Genomic DNA, 26,556 nt, shown 5'->3' with positions numbered 1-26,556 from the left:
ACACGAGAGGGCGTCCTCCCTGGTGGCTTTGGGGACCACGGGTACAGAGCTTGGAAGCTCAACCCTGTAAGGGCCCGTGGTCACCGCCAGGGGGCGCCCCAATGCCTTGGGAGTGTTGGCCCTCAGTACTTCCGTCACACCGGGAAGTACTGGGGGGAAGAGACTTGAACACACCCGGTGGACTTCCGGCTTCACCATGGGAGCTTCCGCCACATAGGGGTGTGGCTGTGAGCCCTCAGGATCCACCTGGAGTCCTTCCTGGGGGAATAAAAGGGGCCGCCTCCCTCCAGTCAACAGCGAGAGTCGGGTGGAAGAGGACGAAGCTTGCTAGAGAGGAGTGGAGGCGGACCTAAGACTGAGAAAGGCATTGTGCGTGTGGCCAGGACTTAAGGGGTGATTGGTGCTGAGGCACTGGGTATGTGCACTATATATTGTATAAATAAACACGTGTGTGGTAAAACCATCATGTCTGCCTGTCTGTGTCCGGGCTGTTCCCCACAATGTATACTACAAAGTTCAAGCTTGTGCTTGAGTCATTTGTTTATGGCAGAGGTTCACATCCCTTCTCATGTATGTTTCTGCCAGTAGGCAGGCTGAATGTATTATAAAGGAGGCCTTCAGTAGGCAGGAGATATACTGGATATACTAGATTACTACAATTGACATAAGCAAAGAGGAGAAAAATAGCTTGGTAGGGTGACCAAGATTAGGAAGTAGTAGGGTTTGTGTGAATAGGAGTGTATTAACTGGTACAAGTGAAGCGAATGACAGGTAGAAAGCACAACACATGGACATGATGGTTTAAGCTTGATGTTAGTGATTGGTGGGAAAAGCCAAGCAAAATGACACCTTTTATTGGCTAACTAAAATATAGTCTTGTAGGGCCAAACATGTATTCTCAAATGAGAATACACATTTGGGGACAAATTGTTTCAGCGAGTAGCCGGAAAATCAACTGCTGACAAGACTCCATCCCCTGGGCTTCTTTGTAAGACCCTGCTCCCAAATACTCCATTCCATGCATATACTTAAAACTGTTAAATGTTCTCTTTATGCATTAAAAAAATACATAAAATAACTATGAAAAGACAGGGAGAGAGAGAAAAAGAAACTGATTAAATGACTTGATGCGGAGAGAGAAAATAGAAAGATAAAATTGCTGTTATGATATCTGGAGCTCAGTAGCTCAAGGTGGTAAAAGAAGCTAATGATTAATTTATACTTTACAATAAGCACAGTGATAGAAGAAACAGACACACACACACACACACACACACACACACACACACACACACACACATACACACGTTGACAACTGCAGGTACCGTTTGGGAAGTGCTTCTGTTTGATTCTATATCTTTCTGTCATTTTAACTATTGCAGCCCTATATGGCATAACAACAGTATAGATCAGCATTGTAGTCTATGTAATACCTTGAAGCACTCTGGCTATGTTCTGGTAGGCTAGGTTTGCATTTGCAATTAGACAGTAATTGTTCTGCCCCACATCTTGTTAGCTGTTATTTGTTGAGCTGTGCTCCCTCTTCATCTTGTTATTTATTAACGCACCTGTCAGTCATGTCCCACACTCACAGTGGTGTCATAAATGTCTATGAAATTCACGTAAAGCATGTAGGTCACCTAATTAATCATTTGAATACAATACACCCCATGTGTCTCACGTAGGCACCCCTTTATCTCTTGTTTCGGTCATGTCCAAAGCGTATCTCTTGTGTATATAAACCCCTGGGTCTGGGTAGTTGTGGCACGTAGCAATTTGAACCTTTGTAAATGCGCTTCTCTTTGTCTTAATCCAACCGTGGAAATCACTCGCCTTGTTAGTGTCTTTTAAAGCTTTATTGTTTAATGTGTACTGCCAGCTATGTATTGCTTTGTAAATCATTCTTTATTGTCTTTGGTTGTACACCTGTATATACCTGTCTGTTTCTTTTGTATATATTTCAGTTTACAACGAGGTACGTCCAGTAAAAGCCTTCAAGAAAGCTCACCCCTTGTTGTTTTTATGTGGATGTGCCGAGTTGTTTAAGCTTTCTGCGGCCACTTTGCATGGACAGTGTGGAGTGTGGCAGAAAAGTAATGTTAGCTTACTTTAGTTATTCGTTCAGATGTCCTGGCAGAAGGTGAATTTTGTGCAGCCACATTTGTGCTGTACTGGTGTCATTTGTTTACTGATTTTGGTGTTTTCAGTACTGAAATTGTCACCTCCCATGGCACTTCATTATCAACTCTCTTAACGGCAGTCCCTGTCACCCCCTTTCAATTTGGTGTGACACATTGTTTACTTTGAATGCATATTTTGCTATTCATATTTTCACAATCAGAGCTGCCAGTTCTTTCTTCTTTCAATCTTGAATTGACTCTGACACTTTTGTTGTAACGCTGAACAACAGAGAGCACACACCGCACCTACCACAACATATTGTTCGTTTTTACAACTAGTCCACTGATGTCTTCAAATACTGATGTAGAATCAGATTTTGCAGAAAGGTTATTCCATTGCATCAGGTTATGTTTATTTTTAACACATGCAATATGCTCTCTGAACACGCTGGACACATTTATATTTTTAATAGTGGTCTTTTTAGGAGACTGTCTGGCTGTAGACAGTTCATCATAATCAGAGGTTTGCTCTCTGCTGGACCAGGTCAGGGTTTTCAGATATCAGTTGGAATTATAGCCTAAAATATGCTTAAAAATAGACCAAAAGTAGCCCAATTGTAATGGATAGCAGAATCATACCATTGTATCAATATATAATATTCAGATACAGAGATGATTACTAACAGTACTATTTTGCAAAGGGCAAAACTGAGGTATAATTGCCATTCACACACTGCAGTTGCTGATCTTGTTGCCCAAGTATGCCAAATTACACAACTAAAAATCACAGACTGGCAATGTGTTTCAAGTTCTTTAGCACAATCCATTTTCTCAACCAGCCTATACAGGACAGAGCTGTGTGGCAGCTAGAGTCTATCCCAGGAATCACAGGGTGCAAGACAGAAACAATACCTGGACTGGACACCAATCCATCACAGGGTGAAAACACACAGACACAATAGGGGCATTTTGAACAATACCAATACATATAATGTGCACTTCATTGGACGGTGGGAGGAAAATCAGGCAGACATGGGGAGAACATGGAAACTCCACATAGGAATGTGAGCCCCGGTCTCCTTGTTCAGAGGAAGCAGGGCTACAACTACGCCACTGTGCCACCCTTTGTTTAGCACCAAGTAAAAATGTCACTGGTCTCTGTACATGGGACAGAAATTGACCCTATAAGTGTAAAAACATAACATTTGTTACTGCTTACCATTACCGCAGTGCCAACCTTCATACAAAAGTCATCTATTTATGAAAAATTACAATGTAATAAAAGTATTTGAGATTGTAAGTATTTTAGCAGGTTGCCATTTTTACTTTTCAAATTAAGCTGAAGATTTTCCTGCAACTTTTTTTTCTGCCATAGCCTTTCCAGTATCTTTTTGAATATTTTGTCATGTTGGTGTGCAGGCTTAACAATCACTAGCAAATAATTTTTTCTTTCCTTTTTATACCTTATTGTTTCCCTTCTTTGTCAGTTAATCAGATGTTTGATTATTTTAAAAGTCTTTCATGTTATAATAATAATAATAATAAATTTTATTTATATTGCACTTTATATATCTTCTACGGACTTTAACCTGTACTGTAAAACAGGGTTGCCTGGTCCTTAAAAATATTGCCCAAGGACAGCTTAAAAAAAGCTAATTTCCCCCAGAAAAACAGCCCAATACCTGATACTGATAGAATGACACACTGGAAAGTGGGGGTGGCAGAAAAGCGAGAGGTACATATTGTTGAAGCCAGGGAGATTTTACAATGTTAAAGTTCATATAAAAGTACAAATAGCAGGGGAAGGGGTGTTGGATGGATGAAAAATATGGTAGTATGCAGAGGAAGGGAGTTGAAAAATAGCCCAAAATACTGCCTTGTTTTTAGAAAGTAGCCCAATAAAAGGCAACTCACAAAAGCCCATTTTTTCTTGCAGACATCAATCAAAAATAACCTAATTGGGTGAGAAACCTGCGGACCTGGCAATGCTGCTGCACTGCCCCACTTCGCCACATATTACATTGAGAATGATTTATATGTCCATGACCTGCCTGACTAAATTCAGGACCCAAAACCCCACTCCCACATTCAAGTCTGGCTGCAACTTTGTAGTGGATTTTTTCATCTCTTTGCAATGCATGATATGAAAACTGAGCTTAGTACAACTGTAGTGATGCTATTTTTAAAAATTGCCCAAAATATGTCATTGTTTTTCAAAAAAAATGATTGTTCTTCATGGAAACCGATACAAAAGATTCCAGTTGGGTGTGAAAAATGGCAACACTGGACCAGGTTAACAAGAGCACCATTGGTCTTTGCAGTTTAAAATCACCGTCCCTACTTTGAGCTCCGCCTTCATGAGGCGTTGGATTGGTTTAGAAATGTGACATTCTGTGATCCGTCTAATTGTTCCAACCCACTTATAAATTCACTTATGGTTGTCTCCAGACCTATATATATATATTATGCACCTGGCTCTGCAAGACTAGTGTGAACGTGGGAGTGGGATGTTTGTGCAATTAATGCCACAGAAAAAAAGTTGAAAAATTAAATATTAAAAAGAATTAAGAACCAGAATCTATGGCAACAATATAAATATTTCTGCATTCCTTATGAATGTAAATCACACTCTGCTTCCTAAATGAAGAATTAAGAGAAGAAATGAAAAAAGACCAGCTAATTAAACAATAAGGCCAGTTGGAGGTAAAATAACTCACTAATTGTGCTGTTTGGAACAAAAACATGTAGCCAAAGGGGGTCCTGAGGACTGAAATTGGAAAGCAGGGCCATAATGCAATGAACAAGGCTTGAAGTGGGCTGTTGGTGGATGACTTCAGGAAGAATTTTGTAATCTATTAGCCTTCAAAAACTCCACTAGATTATCTTAATATAAATTTGCAGCAAATGCCCATTGCTAAATACTTGGCAGAAGGGGGTACGATGCAATCTTACTCAATTACCCTTTACTATGCTGTCAAATTCAGCCATCCACAACTGCTTTTAATCTTTGTTCAGCCAACCTTTGGAGTCTTCCTACTCATCAATCAGCCAAGTATTTCTGTGAATTTCAGTAATGAATTAGGTAAGCTACACATAGGTGGGCAGATACAGGGAATACATTATTGTTTGAAGAAAAAAAAATACCACTGAAAGCAACTTTCAAGGCTGTAAAATAATATATAGCATGGCTTGCCCTTTGCATGTTTTATTTCATGATAAGCTTCTCAATAAAGGCTATACAAGTAACAAGTCCCAAGTTATCCATTAAAGTGTCTCAATGCTAAAACAGCTGGATGGTGACACTCATTAACTTCATCTGCAGTTGCTTAACAAGCTCTGAATCAGCTGATTAGGGAGTTTACCCCCAATAAAAGAAGACAAACAGCCAAGTAGTAGCCAAATGATGCAGCAGCTCCAATCAGTTACCATTCATGGATTATGAGCTGAGTCTGTAGCCATTTCTGCTTTCAGCTTCTAAATCTGTGCTTATACTTTTGAAGAGCCTGTAAAGACTATTCTAGATGAATTTGTTTATTTGAAGCTTGTCCTGTGCTCATACATATCTTGAATATGATGCTGTTGAGAAAGACTCTAAAATGGAATCAAACAGGGGTACTTAACTCCAGTCCTGGAGGTCCACAGTGGCTTCAGGTTTTCATTCTGATCAGTTGCGTAATCAGAAGCAGAGCCTAGCAGTTAATGAAACTTGGTATTTAATTATATGGCTTGGTGCTGCTTTCATTCTTCCAAAACAAATCATTATCACATTGTAGCTTTTTCATTTTCTCTCTATCCATATGTTTTGTGGTTCAGAACAGATTTGTACCTCTTGGTCCTTCCCTTCTTGCTCATTTATTTTAAAACATTGCATTAACATAGACAAGTCATGATATATATAAACTGGTTTAAATGGAATCATCATAAACAGCTGCAGAGATGGTGATCCTTTTATCGTTTACACCTCATTTATAATTGATGGCTGGTTAAGAAAACAGTTAACAATTAAAAACTTAATGCAGTGGTTTAAAGCTAAACTAAGCAATTAATGGTTCTGAAATGTAATGTAGCGAGTTAACTACATTTAAGCCCAAAAAACATAATGAGTTCTAAATTTGAAAATTGATTAAAGCAAAAACCTGCAGCCATTGTGGACTTCCAAGACTTGAGTTGAAGTTAAAAGAAACAGAATGAAATAATTACTGTAGCTTTTTCAATTTTCTTGAGAATTAGGCTGGCCTGCTGAAAGGTCCTGCGCACACCCAGCAATGTGACAGATATGCCATAATTGAAAAATAAAAATGTGCCCACCCATTCCACCGATTTTCTGAACTCACTGTGTCCACCCAGCCTAACATGGAAGTTGTAATAGAGAACAACCCTCAGTGGTGTTTTTTTTATATCAAACAAAACACCAGTGAAGATGGGGCGAAAAAAAAACGAATCTAATAGAAAACTTATCACACAGTCTCCCCGAAAAGAGATCTTCTATGCACAAATGCCCGGTGGGGGTTGCACTCCACTTTCTCACTTCTCAATATTATAAGAAAGAATTGCCTTTAACTTTGAGCTCCCTTGTTCTGAACTCGACAACTCTTTTCAGACTCTCAACTTAAATGCTTAAATACATCTGTTATAGCCTCAGGAGGTGGCTTGCCACTGACCATATCGGGTAGGTCATTCACATCATGTCACACACCAAAAAAAATATATAGCACAAACTGTTGAGATGACCAAGTGAAAATGTAAAAGAACATCAATTGTTAAAAGGGTTGCGATTACCTTGTTGGTGAACACATGCATAATATAAAAAGATCCTGCAATGAAAATCTGCAAAAAATGCTCAGTTTTTATCGGTACATTTATTTTATAGTGCTTCCAACCTGTAGTGCAATAACACCCGAAGTACTCCTGAGTCTGGCCTAAAGGAAGTTGCTTGACCTCATCACGTCTGGAAAGGACCTAGACAACACTCGCCTGGAGTGAAAAGGAGAGGAAGACACAGAGAAATATGAGGAATTGTGAAAGTGCTGGGAAGGTGTTTGCTAAAATAAATTATTATTTGAACCTGGGACTTGTGTTGGTGTGTTGAAGTGTTTGCAGGCTCAGTGGTGCTCCGTACAGCTTACAGAATGAATAAATGAATGAAAGCCTCATATGATTTCCTGTCACTTTGCATACTTGTATATTCATATCACTGACTTCCATGCTATTGCACCAAACTCAATCATATTTCTCAGAGGAATGAAATCCATCCATCCATCCATTTTCCAACCTGCTGCATCCAAACACAGGGTCACGGGGGTCTGCTGGAGCCAATCCCAGCCAACACAGGGCACAAGGCAGGAACCAATCCCGGGCAGGGTGCCAACCCACCGCAGGACACACACAAACACACCCACACACCAAGCACACACTAGGGCCAATTTAGAATCGCCAATCCACCTAACCTGCATGTCTTTGGACTGTGGGAGGAAAACGGTGTGCCCGGAGGAAACCCATGCAGACACGGGGAGAACATGCAAACTCCACGCAGGGAGGACCCGGGAAGTGAACCCAGGTCCCCAGGTCTCCCAACTGCGAGGCAGCAGCGCTACCCACTGCGCCACCGTGACGTCCATTTTTATTTATTTATTTTTTATTTAAATTGTTATTAACATTTTGGTGACTCCTCTGCAAACATTCTCAGATTGATCTCAAATGATCTCCGAGTCCCTGGTGTCCCTACCCAGCATTTAAAAAGACCAGGACTCTAAGACAGCTGTCATTTCTCAGTTGTGGACATTTGATTTCTACCCATCCCAGTTGGAATGCCTATGCTGTCACCCTGGCTTGCCTCTTTAGCTAGAAGGATCGGGTACCCACACCAGAAGCTAGGTTGCCTATTCTCCAGGATTCTTTTGCAGAATTGCGACTAGGGAGTCACACTCTGTTTCTTACGCTGATGTCAAACTACTTGACTTCTAGTTGGAGGGAATGTCAAATCTAAGGCTACAGTTGCCAGAATATGTCATGGTACATAACTAAAAATCACAGATTAGATCAAATTAACTAACTGCTTGATGATTTCCTGTACTGTTTCACCTTTCCAAAGTGTCCCACACTTGCCCCTTTTTTCTGGTCACCCATAAACTTGTTGCCTGACAGAGCTGATGGTCGTACAAAGGCTTTACATGTATGGCAAGTCCAACCACAATCTCTGACCTTTTTGTTTTCTTCTTTTCTATTCTGTCATGATGTGTAAAACACACAAATCCAGAATGACAAGACTCTCTTCTGTATCTCAGGTCCAAAAACCAGTGTTCCTTATTACTCGGAGCATCATTATATGCATTGTACTTCTGATAGGGCTCTTATTGGTTGTCTCTCACAAGCCTGGCCCTAAGACTTAACACAAAATCAAACTGGTTTGACTTTGTCAGGGTGAGTTGCAGACTGGTTGGACTGATGTGTTATTGGGTATGTTACACTGCCTGACTAGCGTTCATGACTGCCTCCGACTTCCTATGATTATGTAAATAAAGTCTACCACTAAAGAGTGCTGGAAATGTCTTGTAATGTGACACGGTCTTGACTGTAGAGGCCTCAGAGGATTTCCTGTTAGGACACCAAACATAGGCATTGGGGCATAGCGGTAATGCTGCTGCCTTGCAGTAGGGAGACCAGTGTTGGGTTTACATCCCGCATCCTCCCTGTGTGGAGTCTGCATGTTCTCCCTGTGTCTGTGTGGGTTTCCTCTGGGTGCTACGGTTTCCTCCCACAATCCAAACACATGCAGGTTAGGTGAATTTCTGATCCTAAATTGGCCCTAGTGTGTGGCTGGGGTATGGTGTGTTTATGTGCCCTGTCTGAGGTTTCTTCCTGCCTTGTGCCCTATGCTAACTGGGATAGGCTCCAATAAAATGTTATCAAATGACTGACTGACACCAAGCGCACAGAGTGTTAAAGGATCCAGCGTAACCTCACAGAGATACAGACAGTTGGAGTTTTTCTCTCTTTCTCTCATACTGTGGTCCTGTGCCACCTTTATGCCTTCACTTGAAAAACATTTAAAGTCAACCTCCTGGATGGCTAGTTTGCCCTGCGTCTATAAAGTTTAGAAGCTTAAAAACATTCCTTTACATTTACTTATTTGTAGTTGCAGTGACTGGAAGGAATTTGGATTCCCTTTAGAAACAGAGGAATGAGTCGCAGTGGAGCAATAAGGCAAGAGACTGACATGTACTCAATAAGATGAGCTGTGGTCGAGGTCAGCAGTTTTACAATCAAACGCTACCAACAAAGGAAAGGTGAGAGTCCTGGTGTTATAAGAGGGGAAAAAAAGGTAATGCACAATGAGGGTGGAGAGGAGCGTAAAAGGATTGAGCAAGACAGGTGAGGAAAATTAGAGGAGGAGGAGGGCAAAGAATCAGAGAGAGGGCGAAATAGGAGGAGCAGAGAGACCACAAGAGCTGCCCACCTATACTTACCAGTTCTGTTTGCTGTATAAAGATGGCAAGTTAACATCCAGCCTGCACTGCACATTAAAAAACTACAAATCTGGGAGTCTATCTTCTTCTTTGTCACAATTCAATGGACAACATTTTTACTGCTTTTGTACCTTTCGTCTCTAATACGGAGTGGATTGTGACCAGCAGAAGGGTGTCTTGTTCCTCTGTACACTGACTGTCCCCAGCCTACGACTTTATTTATTTGCTTATTTTTTGCTCAACAAGCAAGGCACTTTTTAGAGCACTATCTGCGGTTAATGAGTCCATTTGGATTGCTATTACAATTAAACATCAAACTGACAAAAACTGAAAACTCCAGTATATCCTGTTACTTGCTGCCTGGCACTTTATTGTCAACTTTTTTTTTTGGTGTTCAGCTTCTCCTGGAGATCAGAACAAACTTATTAAGCTTTGAAACCAACAACAGCCTTTGCTTCACATTAGGTGGTTTCATAATCCTATTACTTGTATGTTCTGATTTCTAAGCAGTTTTTCATTTTTTTTTTGACTGGAACTTTGCAAAGCTCTGCATTAGACTTTTCTTTTCATTACAGAATTTAAAGCATGGGATTTGCAGATGTTTTAGAGGAAGTAGGGAGCAGGGGTCCCTTCCAGATCCTGCATGTTACCCTGCTTACGATACCCATGCTTATGCTGGCAAGTCACAATCTTCTACAAAACTTTGTTGCAGCTGTACCTCAACATCACTGTCTTCTGCCCCCTAATCTGACAGATTTCAAGCTCCCAGCGGATCTTTTGCTGCGGGTCAGTGTCCCCTTTGACTCTAAAGGGAAGCCGGAACGTTGCATACGCTTTGCTGAGCCTCAGTGGCATGTGCTCAGTCAAAACTGGACCACAAAAAGCTTGACTGCCTACGAGAACAGTGAGTTTAACTTTCTGCTTTTGAACCAAACTGAAAACAACATCTTGAATGTGGAACTGCAAAGCTGTGACCATGGCTGGCAGTATCAGCAGACAGATATGACTTCCACCATCATCTCAGAGGTAGGCTTGCCTGCGGCCAGCAGCAGTATCACATTGGCTATGCCATGATTTGTTTATGAATGTCTAGCTTTTTCTAGTCCACGTGCAAATGTTAGTGACTGTTTAACAAATAAATTATTGGCATGGTTCCACAGTAAATAACACTGTGTTTGTACAGTTCAGATCACAGGCCCGACACCCTTTATGTCTGAGGGTTTTTGTTCAGAATGAATTATTCCTTCCACATCCCCAAGACATGTGTTAGCTTGACTGGCAACTCTAAACTGTCCCCAGGTGGTTAATGGGTGTACAATGCTACCAAGAGAGGCTCTGGTCCTCATTTGGATGAAGAAAATGGATATTTTGTACATGATTTCATTGATTCATAGCATAGACTTACTTTTATAATACTGCAATTTCAGTCATGTTCTATTTTAAGCTTTTCAGATAAACTTAATTTCCTCTCTTTTGCAGTGGGATCTGGTGTGTGACTTACGTTCCCTGAAACAGATGGGCCAGACAATATATATGTCAGGAGTTCTTGTAGGTTCCCTAATCTTTGGGAGCCTCTCAGACAGGTAAGCTTTCATGTTTTCTATTATTTTTCATGGTTTTTATTATTTGTTTTGGCCATTTGTTTGGTTATGTTTTTCACTTTTTTGTGTTTTGCTTTTCTTGGAGTCACATATTGATGGTACCACAGCAAGCATTTACAGAATGAATTTTGGCCCTAGTGTGTGCTTGATGTGTGGGTGTGTTTGTGTGTGTCCTGCAGTGGGTTGGCACCCTGCCCGGGATTGGTTCCTGCCTTGTGCCCTGTGTTGGCTGGGATTGGCTCCAGCAGACCCCCGTGACCCTGTGTTCAGATTCAGCGGGTTGGAAAATGGATGGATGGATGGATTTCATTCCTCTGAGAAATATGATTGAGCTTGGTGCAATAGCATGGAAGTCAGTGATATGAATATACAAGTATGCAAAGTGACAGGAAATCATATGAGGCTTTCATTCATTTATTCATTCTGTAAGCTGTACGGGGCACCACTGAGCCTGCAAACACTTCAACACACCAACACAAGTCCCAGGTTCAAATAATAATTTATTTTAGCAAACACCTTCCCAGCACTTTCACAATTCCTCCTATTTCTCTGTGTCTTCCTCTCCTTTTCACTCCAGGCAAGTGTTGTCTAGGTCCTTTCCCGACGTGATGAGGTCAAGCGACTTCCTTTAGGCCAGACTCAGGAGTACTTCGGGTGTTATTGCACTACAGGTTGGAAGCACCTTCGGGTTAGGTGGAAGTTCCTTAAAGTGGAGACGGCCTATCCCTGCACGTCCCCTTGGCAGCACCCATTGAACACATCAGGGCTGTATAACGGGACTGAAATTCTCAGCCTGCCCTGTGGGTATCCATGCAGGCATCATAGCCCAGGAAGAATGCCACCTATTGTATCGGGGGAGTAAATAGCCCATACGATTGGTCCTTCTGTTAGACTAGCCTCCTGCCCGGATAAGGAATACTGACCCATCCCATGCCTGGTGTCCATGACAATTTATTCACTTATCCTACTTCATTCAAGTTCTTGCCTTCGACCTAATTCTGCAAAAAGTGGCTTCAGTCTTCCTAATATTTGGGATGCAGGTCTTTGGAAAACCCTTGTTGATTTAATAATAATAATAGTAAAAGTCATATTGTCAAGTGAGCAGAGTAAAGTGAAATTTTTACTTGCATGTCTGACCAACATACAACAAGTATAATGTACTGTATGTAAGCATTTAATATCATATAAGACTAGGGGGCTTTGTCCCCTGCTCGCTTCGCTCACCCACTCCCCCCTTCCCTCCACCTGCACTATGCGCCAACCCCTTCGTGTCTCTGCCACTCGCATTGTGGAGGGGGGGCTAAACGCACCCCAAGGAGACGCGGTTGCTCCTCCAACACCCCCTCTTAAACAGTGATACAATGGGCAACAAAGAGTTTTTTGTTTTTTTTTACCTCCTCTTTGAATCTCGCGTGGTGCACTTCTGTCATATCACCTATGTCCATATATTCGATCTTTTTTCGCTTTTGCCTTTTCATCAATATTGCATTGAATTTTGATTCTATGTTTGGAATTACTTCATGACAACGCAATGTATAACTGCCCATGACTGAATATCATTTCTTCTCTCTACAAGAAATGTGTCTGACATGACTACGCAGGACTTTTCCAAACCTCTTTGCATAAGCACTTGTCTCACAGGGTTTACGACCCCGGGCGTGGTTACATCGCTTGGCACGAAGACTCGTCTCGCGGGATGTGAAAGTGTCTCTGAGACAATCACGTCTCGTCTCCTTCCGAGATTTTTTTTCATAATAGAGAGATATTACATCATACTGACACTCTGGTATCATACTCCAGTTTTAACCATGATGGACAATACTTTTGTAAATTACTTATTGGTTTACTTCATTGTTAAATAGGGTATGAAATTTAACATGATGTTCAGTGATTCAAGTACTTTATTACGAATAAAAGAAAATAAATGTTTGTTTTGAATTTGTTGTCCACAAAAGTTAAATCAAAAGCTCAAAAACTTTTACAAAATAAAACCTAAAATTGAAATAATTGCAAGCTTTTTAAAATGGAATTGAAATACGAGAGTAAATCAAAAAGTAAAGGCAATCTGAAAATCGAAACATTAGAAAATTATGCGGTGACCACAATGGATACAAACTGACACATTTGTGGTGGCTTATGGGTAGTTTCAACAAGCACAGTGCAGTGCTCTACCGTTATTGTAGTTGAAGCCAAGTTCAAATGAACATGGATGCACCACTGCAGGATTGCACCATTGCTGAACAATGTGCCATAGTGAGATTTCTTTGGGCTGAGGTGATGAAAACTGTTGAAATACACCAAAGAATGTTGGCTTGTATAATATTCAAGTAGTATAAAAATAATAAGGGTAGAAGAGTGCAGCCTTTGATTAACTGATTGAGCATCGTGGGATTGAATCCTGTGCCCAGTTGTTGCCTCTGTAGAGTTTGCATGTTTTCCCTGTGTCTGTGTGAGCTTTCCTTCAGGTACTCCAGTTACCCTCTGAGGTTTGAACAACATGTCTGTTCGGTTAACTGGAAACTCAATATTGGCTCCATGTGGATGTGTGTTGGTCTTTGACTTGTGCCTGATGCTACTGATGTACGTTGTGGTTCCCCTCACATGACTCAATTAGGTGGCTCTGAGAATGTTACATTATATTCTAACACTTCTGAGAATGTCTTGTTTTTGTGTCATGTACCTTTTCCTCCATTCACATGCTGCACACAACAAACATAAAGCCATCAGTATTAAAAATTTTACTCATGATGTTAATACCCTGCTATCCTAAAATATATAAGCATTTAATAAAATTAATTCATGGATCATATTAGAAATAAAGGCACATAGAATGTCATTAAAGAGAGTGATATACTGGAGGGGGTACTGGAATTTAACCATAAAGTACCCAAATCAAACCCAATCTGAACAGAACTGATGGAAAAACTTCCTCAGGAGTTTCACAAGCCTGCATTCCTCTGGTACTCCAATAGAACTGAAATTCTTTGTGGCGTAGTACTTACTGTTTTTTTTTTTCATTTTGTAAATCAATTTAATTGAGATGTCATAATCATCCGTTTTATGGTGTACCTCACCGTTACAGGCAATATGATGAGTGTCAAAACAGAGAGAGACGGACGCAGGCAGCAGAAAACAAACCTCTCACTATGTTTAGACTACTATGAAAGTAGTAAAATGAATATCATCAATGTTGAAAGGGCTTTTAAAAATACAAATTTAAGGCCATGAAAGTAATTAAAAGCAAAAGGGATGCATGGCAGTCATTTTCCACTGTTGATGAGAAAGAAGACTGCCTGCCATTTGCTTGCTGTGTTACATGTTTAAAAGGTTTAGCACATGATATCCATAAGTGAAAGAACAAACTAAGCTGACATTCAAAAACTATAAAAAGTGACCTAAAAGTACAACAAATGTAAAATGAGTGGATTTCATTTGTCAGCATATTCAACTGTCTAATGTTGTGACTGGCCAAAGGTTTGCTGAATTTATGCAGCACTTGGTTAACAAAGCTGTCAGAAATGCTCAATTCAATGTCAATATAGTTTACTACATCAGAGAATGAAGAACCAAAGAGCAGCAGTTGGGGATGCAATTAAACCTATTATGCATACTTGTCAACTATAAGCCACATCTTGAAGTACTTTTCAAAATTATAAAATACTAAATACTAAATAATATGTCATGTCATACTAAATAATAATGACATGCTGAGAGATGTATTCACTGAACTTCCCTTGCTGGCATACGGACAACCAGCAAACCAGTCCAAAGCTCCCTGATTGAACCAACAGAAAATGGTACATCTCCCTGCCTAAAGAAAAGATGTAAAATGTATGCTCATATTTATAATACAGATTGTGTAGTTATACCACACCGCCAAGAGCATCGCATAAAGGGATCATTGTCCTGCAGGTCTACCTAATTCTGTGTATGAAATGCCCCAACATTGCACTCTATGTTGGAGAAACTGGACAAACACTCCGTCAAAAAATGAATTCACACAGGTTCCACATTAAGCATGACAATAGTGACGTTCCTGTAGGAGCTCACTTCAGCAGCAATGGACACTGTGAGAAGGATTTTAAAGTCATGGTGCTTATGGGCAACTTCAAGACACAGCAGGAGAAAAAGGAATGGGAAGTTAAACTGATGCTAACATTTAACACATTACAACATGGTTGGAACAGAGACAAGAGTTTTATCACCAGAAATGAGTACTATTTGCACCTCTCTGACTGATCCAGTCAATCTGATTACATATCCCCACTGTAAGGAAAACTCATCAAAAACCTCAAAGGACTTTGTTGGACAGTTATCAGCAGATATTGACTATACTTTGTTCTCCTCCTCTGCAGTACTAGGGGGTTGTACCATGTTAGCTATTATGGATGTGATAAGAAGCTAAGCAAAATGACACCTTTAATTGGCTAACTAAAAAGATTACAATATGCAAGCTTTTGAGGCCAACTTGCCTGAAGAAGGGGCCTGAGTTACCTCAAAAGCTAACATATTATAATCTTTTTAGTTAGCCAATAAAAGGTGTCATTTTGCTTACCTTTTCTCCTCCCCTGCTAAATGAATCTTAGGCTGGAGAGGTCTGTTAATTTTTGACGTTGAAGATGACCCACTTAAAGGTTTTCGAATGCTGTTTCTTTCCTAGTGTCAGTATAAACACAGGGAACTCCAGTTTCTGTACTACAACATGCCTGAAGAAGGGGCTTGAGCTGCCTCGAAAGCTTGCATATTGTAATCTGTCCAGTGTAGCCTGTAGCTGGGGCCCTTGCCTGGCTGGAATGCCTCCATGCTGGGAGGACCGGGGGAGCAAGCATGGCCAGAGCGTTACCTCCCCCAGGACACTAGATGGCAACCCCCCTGGGTTGCAGCGGTGCCTCGGACTCCCGCAGGGCTTCATGGGAGTTGGAATTTGGTGCAGCCCTGTTGGGATCCACAGGAGCTGCCAGGGGTTGCTGCAACAGGAGCTGCTGAGCTTTTATGGGCAGTTCTTCCACCAGACCCAGAAGTGCTGCCGGAAATAAGTCATCAAACACCTAGAGCACTTCCGGGTGCCTTATAAAAGGAGCCAGCAGCCACTACTCTGGGAGGCAGAGTCAGGAGGAGAAAGACGAAGCTTGACCGGAGTAGTGGAAAGGAGAAGTGAAAGAGAAAAGGAAGAGAATTGTTTTGTGCTTGTGCTGGACTGTGTTGAACTTGTGGGAATGGACAAGGCGTTGTCCACAAGGTATAAAGAAAAAATAAAATGTGTGTGCCTTGAACTTGAGTCCCACGCCTGTCTGTGTCAGGTTCAGGTGGCAGTGCCAGCATGGGTGGTCCACCCAGTTACACAATAAAAGTTGTTGTTTTGCTTCACTTCTCATTATACCTATCATAGAGAAAGAGAGGTGTGCAGTGACAACTGATCTTTAAATGGAGAGTCATGGCAAAGTGTCCTTCCTATCTGCTGTCATATGAATGGACAGGAGACAAAAAGTTTTGGGGCAGCCACCCATGTATTATGCCCTGGCTGCAAAAGGGTTAGTTATTGAGGAGTTATGTCTGGTTCTATGTCCAAAACAGAGCTGATGACATGTGGCAAAGATAGATAGATAGATAGATAGATAGATAGATAGATAGATAGATAGATAGACTGGAAGCGAAGTCATCATAGGCACCAAAAAAAAATGGAAGTGATGTCATCTGGGCAGGAAGTTATGTCATCACGGGCACCGGAACCCTATGGAATTTCCCATGAACGATCTGCAGAGGATTGAGAGAAAAAGTCAGTCCACCTCGCCACCTCCTGGTCAGACATGGAATTGTGACTATTCGAGCCCTTTAGCTGCCTTCCATGCGCGCGTGTGTGATACTGCATTTAGTGATGAGTGAAATGATTTTTATGAAAATGAATTTTCAGTAAAACTCAGTGAAATTTTTCAAATTGCTAAATAAATATTGCATTTCGTTTCCAAACCTTTCCACACCAGAAGAAAGGTGTTTAGTGCTGCCAGGAAGTGTTTACATGCATTCATCCAGCACGTGTCTGCCTATCATTTAGTGCGTAATTAACTCATTGATTCATTTCCTAGTGCATTTTGTTGAGTTGGCGGCATGGTGGCGCAGTGGGTAGCGCTGCTGCCTCGCAGTTGGGAGATCTGGGGACCTGGGTTCGTTTCCCGGGTCCTCCCTGCTTGGAGTTTGCATGTTCTCCCCATGTCTGCGTGGGTTTCCTCCGGGCACTCCGGTTTCCTCCCACAGTCCAAAGACATGCAGGTTAGGTGGACTGGCGATTCTAAATTGGCCCTAGTGTGTGCTTGGTGTGTGGGTGTGTTTGTGTGTGTTCTGCGGTGGGTTGGCACCCTGCCTGGGATTGGTTCCTGCCTTGTGCCCTGTGTTGGCTGGGATTGGCTCCAGCAGACCCCCGTGACCCTGTGTTCGGATTCAGCGGGTTGGAAAATGGATGGATGGATGGATTTTGTTGAGCTGCCAAATGTGTCCTGGTAGTTTGATCCCCTCTATGTTAATAATGATGACCATCTTGTCAATTGCAACTCTAAAGATGCTTCAGAGACAGAAAAAAAAAACCTCAAAGATCCATGATGTTTGAAGAGTGCGTGACCTCAACCTCTTCAGCAGGAACCAAAAAAAAGAAATAGCAGTTGCTAATGTTGGGAAGCAGCTTCCCATGAAGTGAGATTTTCCCATGGAAAAAGTGCAGTAATGTACACAGTGGCATATTTAGTTGTGTTTTCATGTGGAAAATATAGAGCAGGTCACATTTTTAAAAACCTGTGTGGTGATGAGAAAGAGAGGCATAGAAAAGAGTTGATTTAACAGGATTGCTACAGGTAAGATGCTTTTTGCAGCTAGAGAAAAGATCACAGGCGAACATGGAAGTGTGAACAAGACTTTAGGAAGCAGTATTTCTTGATCTACACCATCACAAACCTTTCAAACCCCTTTTTAATAAGTTTCATGCTTTGCAATTGCAAAATTGCTTGGAAAACTAATTTTAGTATCAGTTTCCTAACTTGAAATTGACCTGTTTCTTTCATTACTGTCTGTAACTATTCACTAGCCCAATGACAACTTTGTCTTTACTGAACATTTTGCAACACCAGTTTTGAGCAGAAGTCCTTGAAGATTGGTCTCTTCAGAAGTGATGCTTCACTCTTTGGCAACAAAATAATTTTTGCTACTGATCACAAAATAAGCATTATGAAAGGGTGCTCTCGGACACAGACAGGCAGACACATTGCAAGCCATCACCACACGTTTATTTACAACTCACTACTATTATTTACAAAGTCCTAAGTGCACCACACAAACCCCCACCGACTCCCAAAGTCCAGGCTTCCAGCAGCCACTTTCTTCTCTCTCTTCCAACACAACAGGCCTCTCCTGCCGCCTCCTCTGACCTCGTCCACCTCCTCACCCGACTCCAGCCGTGATTGTAGGGCGGCGGCTCGTTATATAGGCGGCTGATTGAGGGCCGCACCCGGCCACCTGCCACAGCATATAGTTGCTACACTGTCCAGTTTAAGACCCTCTTAACTGCAGTGCTCACATATAAACTGTGGTTCTCTCAAGTACCTTCCCTTCAGCAGTCATGGAAGGGATATATATTGATATTATCTCTTTTCTTCACATTATACCATCCAATAACATTGCTTTTTTAAAAGTATTAAGGAATCGCTATCCTATATATATATTGGAAGTCTCTTTCTTTGGCATTACACACCAAAATAGCTATTATTATAAAGTTCACCACACTAACTTTTTAAGTCTCATGCTTTCCTTATACTCAGCCATTAAATATTAGACTAATATAAGATCCCTAAAATCAACATTTGTATAGAACATTAAACAACCTCTACTTAAGCACTCTACCCCAAAAATGACAGATTGAATGGAGGGATGTCCATGCCAGACTTGGACCTATACCATTGGTCTTATGTCTTGTGCCTGATATGGAGCTGGCTTGCCCCCACTATGAATTCCCTTCATGATTCACTACTGAAACTGATGTTGTAGCCTTGTGGTCTGTAACCCACATCCATTAATGGTCCATTAATCTTATATGCCTTGAATATTTGCACAACTCTTGCAATACTTTTGATGACCTGTGGCCCTGTACATTCCAGTCTCTTAAGATAGATTTATTCTACCACTGCCTCCACATTTTTCTTCTGTCTTCATCTTAAAGGTGCAGTGTTTCTGCATCATCTTACCTCTCTCTCCATAACTTTGTCAAATCATAATTCCCTTCAGCAAAACCGGTGGCAGCAGACCCTAACCCATTCAATCTGACATCCTGGAGACTGAATTTCAAAAACATTTGTATCTCCTCCAGAAAGCTCAACCTGTAAAACATTCATTCCATGTTTGTTCATCGCTGTTATCTTAACCCCCAGCAAATGTTTTTCTATCTTTTTAGGTTTGGATCCAAACTGCCTTTTCTGTTAGGCAAATATCCTTTGGTACATTTGTACATAGAGTTTGGGAATGTAGCACTGGTTTCTGCATTTAGGTCTTCTTTTTTCCAATTTTCTTTTAGCTGTCCTTTCTTCAAATCCACCTTCAATTGGACCTCTTCTCTCTATCTTTCTCTTTTTCCTCCCCAGTACTACAATTGCTGTCAAGTTGTTTCTAATCTTGAATATAATGTGGGGGTTGAGGAGGATTGGGGGTCCTGTTCTTACATTTATTGTTTCTTATTACTGTTAATAGTTTGAGATATATCTCTGATATTTATTCCTGTGAATGCTACATGTTTTGTTGTTAAGATTCAACCAAAATATAAAGAGGCATGTGTGTTACTCAGATGGAAAAACTGGTCACATATTTCAAATACTACAGTCAGCCAGGTAAGCTGAAGAGAAATCCTTTTACTAGTCTCTTAAAAGTTATTTCTCTCATGAATGGGACAAGACTTAGTTGTTGCATGCAATTTTGAATAAGGGAAAGCCTCCCACTGATTTTGACCTTATGTTAGTATATGTCCTCCACACTTTTAAGTCACATTTCCCTACATGTTAACGTCCCAATCTTTTACCATAATGGGTGGGCTTGACCCTAACCAAGGCAATAAAATGTTATGGGAGGAACCACAAAAATATCATCAAATGTGAATTTGGCCTAAAGTCTGAAGAGTCTTTATAATTCCATTCAATTCATGAGTCTTCTGTCCTGATGTAGCCTGAATGCACTTCCGTTTAGGAGTGATATTGGCTTACTCTACTACAAACAAGGATGTTAAGAAATGATGATTTTTTTTTTCTCCAAACATCACATATCTTTTTTTTTTTCTTTTTTCAGGCTAGGTCGTCGCTTCTTACTTCTCTGGGCACACTTGCAGATGGCTGTGGCTGGAACCTGTGCTGCATTCTCTCCTTCTTTTGCTGTTTTTTGTTTTTTCCGATTTTTGACAGGAATGGCCCTCTCTGGAATTATCCTAAATTCGCTTTCTCTCAGTAAGTATCTGTTTTGGCTACTGGTGTGATAAAAGTATTTTTTGCTTTGATATATTAAGGAATTACTTATAAACTCAGGATAAGCAGGTCTGAAAAATAGATTTATGGCAGGATTATTGTATTGCTTTGTGTTGTTATGTTTTATTATTCAAACTGAAGTTCACCACAAATAAAGCATCCTGAATCGAAATAACAATTAATTGTGATGTGATCATAGTTAGAAAGATGGAATTACAATCCACAGTGATATTCAGAAGAGCAGCAGATGCCAGAGTTATCGAGATCAATCTCGCAGTTGTTGACACTGAGATGCTCCCAGTCTAAGGTCTTTTCATGAAATTGCTGTTTTTCAACTGAAACAGCAGGCTCATGTAAAACAATTAACCCTTGTGTACACAGGACCTTCATCATCAAACATTATTACAAACCCATGGACTTTAGAAACCTGGAGTATACATCTCTCTATTATAAAAAGTAATCTTGAGACGAAGACTTTTTGCCAAGTCCCGCCCTCCTTTCAACCATTTTCAAACACACCTACAGTCCACTCAACTCTCATTTGTGTGAATGCTTTTGTCAGACACAGTTCCTGCGCTCTCAGCTTTTATGAATTTTTACGTTTTCCTCATTTAAAGTCGTTTATGAAAAGTCCTTTGTTTCATCCTTTAAAGAAGCTTTTCTGGACGGTATTTTTAGACATACAATCTATTCGTTTCCATCAATGTAGTGCTTTTCTGAATAATAATTTTATACGTTCTAGATGACATGTCAACGACTACGCGAAGAAGAAAGGGCAGTGTGTCGAAAAGAGGCCCAAAAGCATTGGAGAGAAAAGAATTCAAAAAAGAACAATAATAATCTAAGTGCAAATTTGGAAAATAAGGAAAGGAATAATCAGCCCGGACCAAGTGGAATTGAAAACCTAGCAGGTCCAAGCAGGGTCAGAAAAAGAGTAGAAGACAAAGTAGAACGTTGTAAAGAGGTTCAAAAATGTTGCCGCGATACACATGCAGAGCAGGTTAGAGATTATGAAAGTACTAAAATTCGAAAGTCTCAAAAAACTGATAGTTGCATTAGCGCTAACAAACAGAAATGATTACTCTGTGAAATAATAGAACAGCGAAAAGAGATCGAATATACGGACATAGGTCATGTGAAAGAAGTATGTAGATATTGTTCAGCTTTAAAGTTTAAGTCTGAGACTTGTAGATCATCTAATTCGTGTTCCCAATGAAGAGACGTATCCACGAGAATTAAAAGATTTGTTTGGTGAAAGTGAAATCCACAAACACTACAGGCAACATATCTGAATATATCTGAATCTACAATAATCTGTTCCCGATCGCAACATTCAATGCTTGAAAGTAGACTTACACAATTTAGGACCATACACTATGAGAATCTGTGGTCCCGCAACAATTAAAACTACTACAAGTTTAATTTTGAAGAAACCACAATTCAGTTAGGTTTATATTTATGATCACGGAAAGTGATGCAACATAGAATCGAAAGAGTTAAACAATTAGACGTTTTACAAATTCTACAGCCAATAATGAATACAAATCCATACATCCAAAAGTATTGCACTTTACACAAAATGTATCTGCAAAACACAGACAAAGAAGTTATCTTGGATTTCTATATGAATCCAAAAGATCATGGTCGCATTTATAATAAACCAACATGTGACGAATTGTCAGCGATAATAGTTTTGAAAGACAGAGATATCAAAGACAGAAGTTTAAAAAGTATTTGCGTGTTCATTTCAAAGCCAAACAGAACGAAAATGTTAGAATACCTCTAACGCAACATGAAACATAATTTTATTTAAATTTATTACGTTTTACTATTTTTTACTATGGTTAATTACTCGCTGTAATATAAAATAGTTAGTTCTATTATACATATGTAACAGTTCCCATAAAAATAATCTATTTAAATTATACATCTGCTTACCCATACGTGAGCGGTTGAGACACGAAGTGGCTGGTGCATAGTGCCCACACGGGGGTTGGCGAGCGAAGCGAGCAGGGTGCAGAGCCCCCTAGTATATATAAAAATCAAGCCACAAACAACCATAACTGTGTGTTTATTTAATCCTCTTCCCTAATTAATATATATTTATAATACTTAGTTACTTTTAATTTTTTATAATTTTATATAAAACACAACCATAGTTTGCTACTAAGCACAATAGTTACAGATCACAGTTATATTTTTATGATCAATGCAACATGGCTCCTGGCACACACTGAAACAGTCAACTGTTTTGTACTCCAAGGTTACTGAACATATGTGGGCCTTCTGTGTTTTGTCCACTTTGCTTTTATAAGAATCAGCTACCAGTGCCTGCCCCCCTTCACCTTCAACCTCCTCCTTCTTGGAGACAGAATTGCAATTTTGCTCATGCTGACAATACCAACATAAATGTGTCCCCATAATGTTCTTTAGTCTTTCCATCCATCCATTATCCAACCCGCTGAATCCAAACACAGGGTCACGGGGGTCTGCTGGAGGCAATCCCAGCCAACACAGGGCACAAGGCAGGAACCAATCCCGGGCAGGGTGCCAACCCACCGCAGTCTTTAGTCTTTTGATTTGATAAAATGTATTTAACGATTACGAATTGATATTTTTATTCCTCAAATATAGTCGCATAGTATAAACATTTATTTCTTTTTGTATCTTCTTCTTCTTTCAGCTGCCTCCATTAGGGGTTGCCACAGCAGATCATCTTCTTCCATATCTTTCTGTCCCCTGCATCTTGTTCTGTTACACCCATCACCTGCATGTCCTCTCTCACCACATCCATAAACCTTCCATTAGGCCTTGCTCTTTTCCTCTTCACTGGCAGCTCTATCCTTAGCATCCTTCTCCCAACATACCCAGCATCTCTCCTCTGCACATGTCCAAACCAATGCAATCTCGCCTCTCTGACTTTGTTTCCTAACCGTCCAACTTGAGCTGACCCTCTAATGTATTCATTTCTAATCCTATCCATCCTTGTCACACCCAGTACAAATCTTAGCATCTTTAACTCTGCTACCTCCAGCTCTGTCTCTTGCTTTCTGGTCAGTGCCACCATCTCCAACCCATATAACATAGCTGGTCTCACTACCGTCCTGTAGACCTTTCCTTTCACTCTTGCTGATACCCGTCTGTCACAAATTACTCCTGACACTCTTCTCCACCCATTCCACCCTGCCTGCACTCTCTTTTTCACCTCTCTTCCACAATCCCCATTACTCTGTACTGTTGATCCCAAGTATTTAAACTCATCCACCTTCGCCAACTCTACTCCTTGCATCCTCACCATTCCACTGACCTCCCTCTCATTTACACACATTTGTTCTGTCTTGTTCCTACTGACCTTCATTTTTTGCATTACAGTGGGTGTAAATCCTTCTGAAAGTTTTAACACAACTCCATTTATGCAATGAAGGCTGATTACTAGAAAAGTGTAATATGTTTTCAATGGAGAGATCCAGGAAATGAATGCTTGGTTCATTTTTTTTCCATTGTGAATTGAATTGCAGGGAATACTGACTTGATGTGGCTGTGGAATTCATTCAGCTGGTTATCTTTTAATATGAGGAAAGTATCGTCGAGGTAGCATATCCAAAGTTTGGGTTTGAACTGAGTTAGAGCCGTGCTTTCAAATCACTGCATAATCACTTCAGCTAAGAGTTCTGATAATGGAGATCCCATTGGCATGCCTTCTTTCTGTTTATAGTATTTTCCATTAAAATGGAAATGAGTTTTCTGGCAAAGTGATATTAAATGCATTGTGTTCTTCGTGATCAGCTTTGTTTGTGTTGTTATGGTGGGGTCGCTGTTTTGTTTTGCCAATAAAGTCTCTGTGGTCAGATGAATTGGAATCATGGTATAAAGCGACATGACATCAGACAAGACCACGATTTCATCATCAGCGATGGACACGTTCTTCAGGTGCTGCAAGGCCATTTCGGAACTATTAACAGAATAATCCAAATCATATGTTAAAGTCTTTCAACTAAGTTATATGCTTATCTAACCTATTTGTCTTTGGGAAATATGGGAAGAAAAGCCATGCCGATGTAATACACCCCAACATACACATTAGCATTACACAGAGTATTATGCGTATAATATTTGCACATTACATAACTGTACCACTGCCATACAGATATGGGGAGAACATGCAAACTCCTCACAGTCAATACCTGGATGTAGGACTTCAACTCAAGATGCCATGCTAACCATTGTGGCACACGCCATGCTGAATGATAACTGTTTACTCTTTCTGCTGTAGATGACAAAGTGACTTTTGACATTAGGTTAATTTTGAAGCAGTGTAGATGAAAATTCTAACCAATTTCTCCTTTTGTGTAATATCTATGCATACTTATTCATAAACAGCATATGCAGATAATGTGTAATAAAGTTTCTTACTCATGACATACTGGAAAGAGCTTTGCTTTTTTTATGGACATGACTACTTTGCTAATTTGTTCAATTTCTTAGTATGATACCAGGTTCGATAAAAGTATAGACAAATTAGTCAGTCATTTTCCAACCCGCTATATCCCAACACAGGGTCACGGGGGTCTGCTGGAGCCAATCCCAGCCAGCAAGGCAGTAACAAATCCCAGGCAGGGCACCAGCCCACACCAGGGTACACACACACACCAAGTACACACTAGGGACAATTTAGGATCGCCAATGCACCTAACCTGCATGTCTTTGGACTGTGGGAGGAAACCAGAGCACTCAGAGGAAACCCACACAGACAAGGGGAGAACATGCAAACTCCACGCAGGAAGGTCCCGGGAAGCGAACTCGGGTCTCCTAACTGCGAGGCAGCAGCGCTACCACTGTGCCACCGTGCCGCCCAATAGACAAATTAGTCCACCAAAAATGCTTTCTAGCAATATTGATCTGGTCATGAAAGACTTGTATAAACTATCTTTTAATTATATTGGTATTACCACTCACTAATTCTGTAAAATGCAGTATAGACAGACATTAAAGTGACTTTTACATATTTTGACCAAATTTCTTTTCTGCTGAGCAGAAATATTAATACTTTCAAATTTGGATAAAAATAGGTCTTGCTTTTGTCTGCCAGGCAAACATTACACAATTGTTACAAAGACATTTGAAAACATCACTGATACAACAAAATGTTTAATAAAATGTTATAATTTAAAGCTTAACTTCTTTATGTCAGTGCTTCATGAATATCTACTGTACAAACTGATTTATCAGCTCAACCCAGCAGGTATACAACCTGACACATTTTAACTTTGATGTATTTTAATGCTAATTATTTCATTATCAGCTCATAGGCTTCAATGCTGCAGTTACAAGGACCTGTGTCTGTAAAGCCAACAAACCGGCGACCAGCACTGAAAGCCCACCTTACCCAAAACCTCTGCTGCAGGCAGCTTCCTTATTTGTATCTTACTAGTTTTACTAACATAAGAAATGCTGAGCAAAACTGTGAGCAGAATATTACTTCTGGATTTAGCTTTATTAATTGTTAACAGTTAAATTATGTTTCCATTTTTTGCAAGAGACACTCTGTAAGTCTTCAGCACATTGTGAATTACACTTTAAATTAAAGATGGATTTAGGACAGTCAATAAATTCTACAGTAAACTATGGTTAAACCTGACATATCGTTTTCACTTCTTTTATGGAAACAAGTAACGTTTTGAGTTTTATGAGTCTAAACTTTCATTCATTTGTCTGTTACATAGAGCTTCCATTCCACCATCTGTGTCTGAATGCATTTAATCCAATTCAGATTTGCAATTTAGGAGCCAAACCTTCCTGGGATGTCAGTCCATTTCAGGGAAGTCTCTAAACACCACACTCTCAATTTAGGAGTTTCTGGAGTTGGAGTATGGAAAAGCCTTAC

General features: G+C 40.3%; 1 protein-coding gene across 1 annotated transcript in view; it reads left to right on the top strand.

Moving 5' to 3' along the window:
- Positions 1–9,525: 9,525 nt before the first annotated feature.
- Positions 9,526–26,556, top strand: part of slc22a6l (solute carrier family 22 member 6, like) — a 37,870-nt gene continuing 20,839 nt past the window's right edge. Inside the window, exons 1-3 of the mRNA XM_028809495.2 lie at positions 9,526–10,612; positions 11,066–11,169; positions 20,500–20,654. Of these exons, the coding sequence (XP_028665328.1) occupies positions 10,172–10,612; positions 11,066–11,169; positions 20,500–20,654 (700 nt within the window). The 5' untranslated portion in view covers positions 9,526–10,171. The remainder of the gene's footprint in view (positions 10,613–11,065; positions 11,170–20,499; positions 20,655–26,556) is intronic.

This window comes from Erpetoichthys calabaricus, chromosome 1, assembly GCF_900747795.2.
Source record: "Erpetoichthys calabaricus chromosome 1, fErpCal1.3, whole genome shotgun sequence".
In the NCBI taxonomy this organism is placed as follows: domain Eukaryota; kingdom Metazoa; phylum Chordata; class Cladistia; order Polypteriformes; family Polypteridae; genus Erpetoichthys; species Erpetoichthys calabaricus.
Note: the sequence above shows the minus strand (reverse complement) of the source record. Positions and strands in the feature narration are given on the sequence as shown.